Source organism: Eutrigla gurnardus (genome assembly GCF_963514095.1).
Source record: "Eutrigla gurnardus genome assembly, chromosome: 23".
In the NCBI taxonomy this organism is placed as follows: Eukaryota; Metazoa; Chordata; class Actinopteri; order Perciformes; family Triglidae; genus Eutrigla; species Eutrigla gurnardus.
In genome coordinates, this window is record NC_139934.1 from 17822413 (window position 1) to 17829309 (window position 6897).

Here is a 6897-nt window from a genome sequence, read left to right on the forward strand (position 1 = left end):
GACACTGCCCTGTGACCGCAGGCACTCCACGACCGCATATGAGCTCGGGCCCGTCACGATACTGCTCGCAGTTTTAATTATTTTTGTTTTTTCTGTAGACATCAATAATGACTGGCCAGACCTGTGGAGTGCTAAACAAATAGAAGACTTCAAATTGAAGAACCCCTGGTTGGGATCCAAAAACAAAAAATTGGGTAAGTTTAGGTAGATTACTAGTTTGGGTAACTTCTGAAACAGTGGACACAGATAACTTGCACATAACCATGCACACGTACAGCTGGAGTAGTTACATTGTTTGTTTATGCTCACAGGATGTCAGGTCTGTAACAGTGTGAAACTCCATTGGGATCGACAAGGAGCAAGGTGTATCACTCAGAGAGAATGGATGAACTTTGAAATTCAAGTGTCTAGCCAGGGAAGTAGAACAACAAGTCTGTCAGTCTTGAGAAATAAGGTGAGGAAACGTGCGTTGGTCCAAGGCCCACACTCAGGCTGTGAAGGTGGCAGAGCAGACCCTTTTCTGACCATGAGAGCCTCATTGAGCTGCAGGTACTAAATGGTGTAAAAATGGGCTCAATTCTTCATTCACGTTACAGTGCAACACAAATAATACAACATGTTGCTAGTGAGATGCAGAGCAAAATCGTCAGTAGCATTATAGCATCATCCAGTAAGTTAGCTGTCCTAATTGACGAGGCATCTTCTTTTAAGTCATAAAGCTGTCATGACAGTTTCTATTAGAGCATCAATTCAAGAAGAAAGCCCTGAGTTCATATTCCTGGAACTTGTTGAACTGGAAAATCAGAGAGCAGATGGCATACTACAGGCGTTACTCACCTGTTTAACTAATGCTGGCTTTACAGAAGAGTGGCTTCATGAAAAACTGGGTAACATTTGTATCTGATGGAGCCAGTGTCATGCTAGGAAAGAAGTCAGGAGTAGCAACCAGGCTGACTTTGAGATTTCCAAAGCTTTTTGTATGGCACTGTATGAACCATAGACTTGAACTTGCTGTGTCAGATGCAGTTGATGAGGTAAACTCTGTCAATCACTTTAAAACTTTTATCCAGAAGCTATACTCTCTGTATAGTATGTCCAACCAAAAATGAACTGAAACTTGTAAATGCAGCAGCTGAAGTAGGCTGACAACTTCTTCGCATTGGCAGAATCTTGGATGTACGCTGGGTGGCCAGTAGCTTTCGGACTGTTCGTGCTGTTTGGACATCCCCTGGGAGTTCTTGTGCAGCACTTTAAAAATGCTTGGAGTGATGAGATGAGGTCCACCAAAGAGAGGCAGATGTACAGAGGTTTGTTAGACCGTGTTCAAAGTCAGAATTCATTTGTGACCTGGCCTCATGTTCGACACTCTCCATGAACTAAGTCTCCTGTCACAGGAGCTTCAGTCTCGTTCTAATAACTCTCCTCAGAGCAGAGCATCTGCTGAAACGTACAATCAGGGTGATCCAGTCATTCAAAGACAGTCCAAGGTGAGAAATATAGTGAGGCTTTAGAAGCAAAACAGACAATGGAGTTTCGGTCTATAGCCCTGAAAACAAATGCAAAGCTGAAGTCTATCAATCCAGGCCAGTTCTTACAAAGCCTTGTGAACAATCTGGAGAAACGCTTGTCTTTGAAGATGAGACCATCATGGACCTCAGCATCCTTGATCAGAGTAAGTGGCCATCAAAGCCCAGCATCCGCCATGGTGAAAGAACAAGTTAAGCGACTGTGCAAAGCGATTTTAACTTGTGCACAGACCAAGCACTGAATGGGATGCGGGACCTGCTGGAAGAGCCCAGTAGTGAGCCCAAGAGACCTAAAAACCACTTATGAACTGTATGAAAACATTCCCTGTCAGTACAGCAGAGTGTGAGAGGAACTTTAGCCTTATGAACAATATAAGCTCAGACAAGAGAGCTGTCCCTTCTGATCTCAAACATATCAAACTTGATGATGATTAATATCAACGGCCCACCAACTTCCAAGTTTGATCCTAGAAAATATACAAGGACCTGGTTGAAGAGCCATCGTGGTGCCTCTTCTGTGCGTTCTAGACAGTGCAGTGTGAAAACTTCTGCAGAAAGCAAATCTGTCTGGAATATACTATGAGAAAAGGTCAGAAACCCAGTGCTGGGTTGAGAGATTATATCACTGTTGATGTGTTGTTAATGCATATATTTTTGTTAATTGTTAACTAAATATTGTTGTTTTGTAGCATATTATTTTGTTGAATGATTTACCAGTAAATGAACATTTCAACAGTTCAAAACAAAGCATTAATAAAAAAAATTATGATATTCAATATTTGTAGATACATTTATAAGTTTGCCTCATGATAAATACATTTTACATTCATCCAGGCTGCTTGTGTGACCAGTGGTAACTACAAACGGCTCCTAATCAAGTTATGATCATTTTATAATAGTGAGCAAGTAGAATGACAGATTTTTGGGTAAACTAAATCATAGTTTTACATGTCACTGTTTCGAAAACAGAGCTTTTTTTCTGGACAATTTTTTATTTATTTATTTATTTTTTCAAAGGTGAAAACCGAGAGTATACCCACTTCTCTCGGGACCACTACACCACTGACGTTACTGCAGAAGAAGCAGCAACTATGTAAAGACTTTCTTAACAAGTTACAGGCTCATTGTCATAACAGCTGGGGTTAGAAGCAACAATGTGAACTCTTCAAGGACACATCAGTCACACTGCTTTTTGCTTTCTAATCGTTGGCTGCATGTTGAGCCAGGTAGGTTTAGCCTGTTAAGCCTCTGTGGTTGTTGGAGGTCAAGAGGAGAGGGAAACCAGAACGGACAGGATCGTCACAGAACACAAGTGGAGCACGAGTCAAGAAGGGCTCAGATTCTTGTTGTTCACTTTCCTCACATTTAGGAGGGAAATAAGGTAAGTGGAATGCTTGTAGTACCTGGATTTATATTTAAGGTGTTGGAGATCAAAGATTGGCAGTGAAACCAAATGAATAGCTTTTATATTAATCTTACGTCAACTTTTGGTAAACGTGATTTTCATTGCAGCCTTTTCATTTTCATCCCATGAAGCTGTTATTATTAAATATTTCTTCAGTATGTCCAAACATCCACGTTTGGTAATTGTTCAGAGTGAATGTTCTCATTGGATTCACATTGTAAGCATGTTGCTCTGTTCATCCGCAGCATGTCCAAGGCAGGAGAGAGGACACCGTCTACCACCTCTGTCGACACCGCAACAGATAGGTACGTTTGGACGCTCTCACAGTACATTAGCCATTAGCCCAGTGTGACAGACCATCCAGCTTTTTTGGAGATGCATGATCTTTCACATCCGATCTGCCGCCAAATATGTAAACCAGATGAAAGAAAAAACAAGCTAAAGTTAGCAATACCAAGCAGTACCAAGTTTTCGCTGTGTCATCAAAGTGCCACAAATATGAATTAACATATTGTTTAATTTTTCAATGTAGTAACAACGATGGTTCCCCATCGGGTTCGGTCTCAGAAACACCCAAGAAATCTTCAAAGAAGTCCAAGAAAACCGCAGAGAGTATGACCAAAGTCTACAACTCTGTACTCAACAGTGTTTTTGGGGCAGTAAGTAGCTGACACCCACATTTTGTGATTTCAATCTGTATAGTTTAACTGCATGTGACCGTCTTGTTCTTGGATGTTATGGACCTCTAGTGTGGCCTTGTGACCTTTGACCTATACCCCAAGACACTGTTGAAACCAGGTGGTTATGTAAAGTGAAGCCAAAGCTGAACTGCTTAAAACTTGCATTCTCTCTACTGGCCATCAGGGGGCGACTCCTCTGGTTGCTAAAAGAAGTCTGTTTGCGAAAAGGACCCTACTTCTCACTTTTATTCATGAATTATTTATGTATTATCTCAGTAAACATTGTAAACATGAGTTTATGGTCTCAATCTCTAGTTTCAAGTCCAGCATGATGTTCATTTAGTACATTATGGTCCATTTAGAGTCCAACAGACCAGAAAGCAGGGGATGCTTTAGGGGGCGGGGCTTACCTGCTGATTGACAGGTCATAACAATGTCGCTGCTCCACAGTCCAAATATGGTCACTTCCTTCACTTGTTGCAAAATTAAGCTTTTCCTCACTGACAATTTTAATAATAGCCAGAGGCTGAGAAAGGTTACTTTAAAATCTATAATCCATGATTAAGGTGTAAAGCCGACGGTCTTCACAGTACAGCAGACGCTCAATGCCAGTTAAAGTCCGCTGTGTGTCAGACATTCAAACATCAGCAGTGAGGTGGAAGTCAGCTCTGCTCTTAGTGGTGTTCCTGTTCCCTGAGCTGCTATCTAAGCCTGGTGTGTCTGCAGTATTAGTGGCTCATCAGTTCAGGCTTACTGCCACGCTTCATTAGGGTTATCCCAACGACCAGCAAACACGGGCTTGATTCCACTACCAATATAGTTACATCTGACATTAAAGTGCATAATACATGTGCTTATGAATTACATTACTTACAAACATTTTGACATGACACATGAATTCAATTAGAAGTTTGTGTGAAGATAATTTGGTGGTATTTGTACAACAGTTAACGTGTATTTTCTTACTGCTTCTGCAGGAGAGAGAGTTAGCTCAGGCTGAGTTGGACGGTGAGTGTCACTGCCACAGTATCATCGTAGATCATAGGTCATCACATTGTTATCATGTAAATAGATAGAAGAAAGCCTTAAATCCTTGTTTGTTCTGAAAAAACACTTCTGAAACTGATGTTTTTTCTCCCAGAGTTGCAAGAGGCCTTCAAAGAGTTTGACTATGATCAAGATGGATACCTGAACTACAAGGATGTGGCTGAATGCATGAGGACCATGGGATACATGCCGACAGAGATGGAGCTGCTGGAGATAGTCCAGCAGATCAAGATGAGAAGTGAGCTCATAAGAGAGTTTATACATATATATTTACACATACATTTATATACACACACATATATATATACACACGCATACAGAATACCAGCACACCATGGCTGTGAGACTTGTATCTCTCCTCTCCACAGTGGGTGGGTTAATGGATTTTGAAGACTTCATTGAACTGATGGGACCCAGAATGATGGGAGAGACTGCTCACATGCTGGGAATCAAAGAGCTCCAGTCGGCCTTTGTACAGGTCAGTCATTGAAATAAAACAATCACTCATGTAAAATTACAAAAAAGGAAAGAAAGGCTCAGCTAATTAAGATGAGCTTGTATCATATATCAGATGTAAAAAGGTTCTACGGAAACCAGACGGTCACCTGTTTCTCCACTCAGTTATTGAGATTTCCAAAGTAATAGCATCCTTTCTCCCAACTGAGCCCGTTCATCACTTTCTCTATTTTAAGTTTGACATGGATGGAGATGGAAAGATCAACCAGGATGAGATGAAGGAGGCCATCAAGTCGATGCTGGGAGAGAAGCTGAAGAAAGGAGAACTGGAGGAGATCTTGAAGGAGCTGGACATCAATGCTGATGGAAGCATCGACTTTGAAGGTGAGAACAAGTTGTGGAACATTTCTATGTTTGACTTGTTGAACAGAAGTGTGTGTGTGGGTGTGTATTTCACATTGATGGTCTGAACCCCTTGTTTGTCTTCTCTGCTCCCCTTCAGAGTTTGTGATGATGCTCTCCATTCGCTAGCTGCTGAGGGACCTGAATCATCCAGAGTCACCAGCTACGACTCAGTAGTGACAACGGGACGGTGTCCGTAATGTAGCTGAAGACATCGACAACATAATGTGTGCCTCAGTGTAATAAATGTATGAATAATGACTTGTTAAGGGAATGGGAAAGATGCTGTATATGCGATGCCACATATGGTGTTTGCAATGATATAACATGTAAATAAGATTGAGATGTTTTACAGTTTTATATATATACAGTGGTGTGAAAAAGTATTTGCCCCCTTCCTGCTTTCTTCTTTTTTTGCATGTTTGTCACACTTAAATGTTTCAGATCATCAAACAAATTTTAATATAAGGCAAGGATAACTCAAGTAAACACAAAATGCAGTTTTTAAATGAAGTTTTCTTTTATTAAGGGGAAAAGAAAATCCAAATGTACATTGCCCTATGTGAAAAAGTATTTGCCCCCTAAACCTAAAAACTGGTTGGGCCACCCTTAACAGCAGCAACAGCCATCAAGCGTTTGCGATAACTTGCAATGAGTCTTTGACAGCGCTGTGGAGGAATTTTGGCCCACTCTGGTCAGGACTTTGACTAGGCCACTCCAAAGTCTTAATTTTGTTCTTCTTTAGCCATTCAGAGGTGGACTTGCTGGTGTGTTTTGGATCATTATCCTGCTGCAGAACCCAAGTTCGCTTCAGCTTGAGGTCTCGAACAGATGGACGGACATTCTCCTTCAGGATTTGTTGGTAGACAGCAGAATTCATGGCTCCATTTATCACAGCAAGTCTTCCAGGCCCTGAAGCAGCAAAACAGCCCCAGACCATCACACTACCACCACCATATTTTACTGTTGGTAGGACGTTCTTTTTCTGAAAAGCGGTGTTACTTTTACGCCAGATGTATTGGGACACACACCTTCCATAAAGTTCAACTTTTGTCTCGTCAGTCCACAAAGTATTCTCCCAAAAGTGTTGGGGATCAGCAAGATGTTTCCTGGCAAACATTAGACAAGCTTTAATATTTTTTTGGCTCAGCAGTGGTTTCCGTCTTGAAACTCTGCCATGTAGGCCATTTTTGCCCAGTGTCTTTCTTATGGTAGAGTCATGAACATTGACCTTAATTGATGCAAGCGAGGCCTGCAGTTCTTTTGATGTTGTTCTGGGGTCTTTTGTCACCTCTTGGATGAGTCGTCGCTGCACTCTTGGCGTCATTTTGGTCGGCCGGCCACTCCTGGGAAGGCTCATTACGGTGTCATGTATTCGCCA

The 6897-nt window shown here is 41.6% G+C and overlaps 1 protein-coding gene across 1 annotated transcript; it reads left to right on the forward strand.

The window, feature by feature from the left end:
* The first annotated feature begins 2802 nt into the window (after positions 1-2802).
* Positions 2803-5865, forward strand: LOC311009488 (calcium-binding protein 2-like). Its single transcript, XM_084003692.1, has 8 exons — positions 2803-2907; positions 3177-3236; positions 3464-3590; positions 4589-4619; positions 4753-4896; positions 5027-5136; positions 5351-5498; positions 5617-5865. Exons 2-8 carry the CDS (start codon positions 3178-3180, stop codon positions 5643-5645), a joined length of 648 nt encoding a protein of 215 aa, XP_083859818.1. The 5' UTR covers positions 2803-2907; position 3177; the 3' UTR covers positions 5646-5865.
* The last annotated feature ends 1032 nt before the right edge of the window (positions 5866-6897 follow it).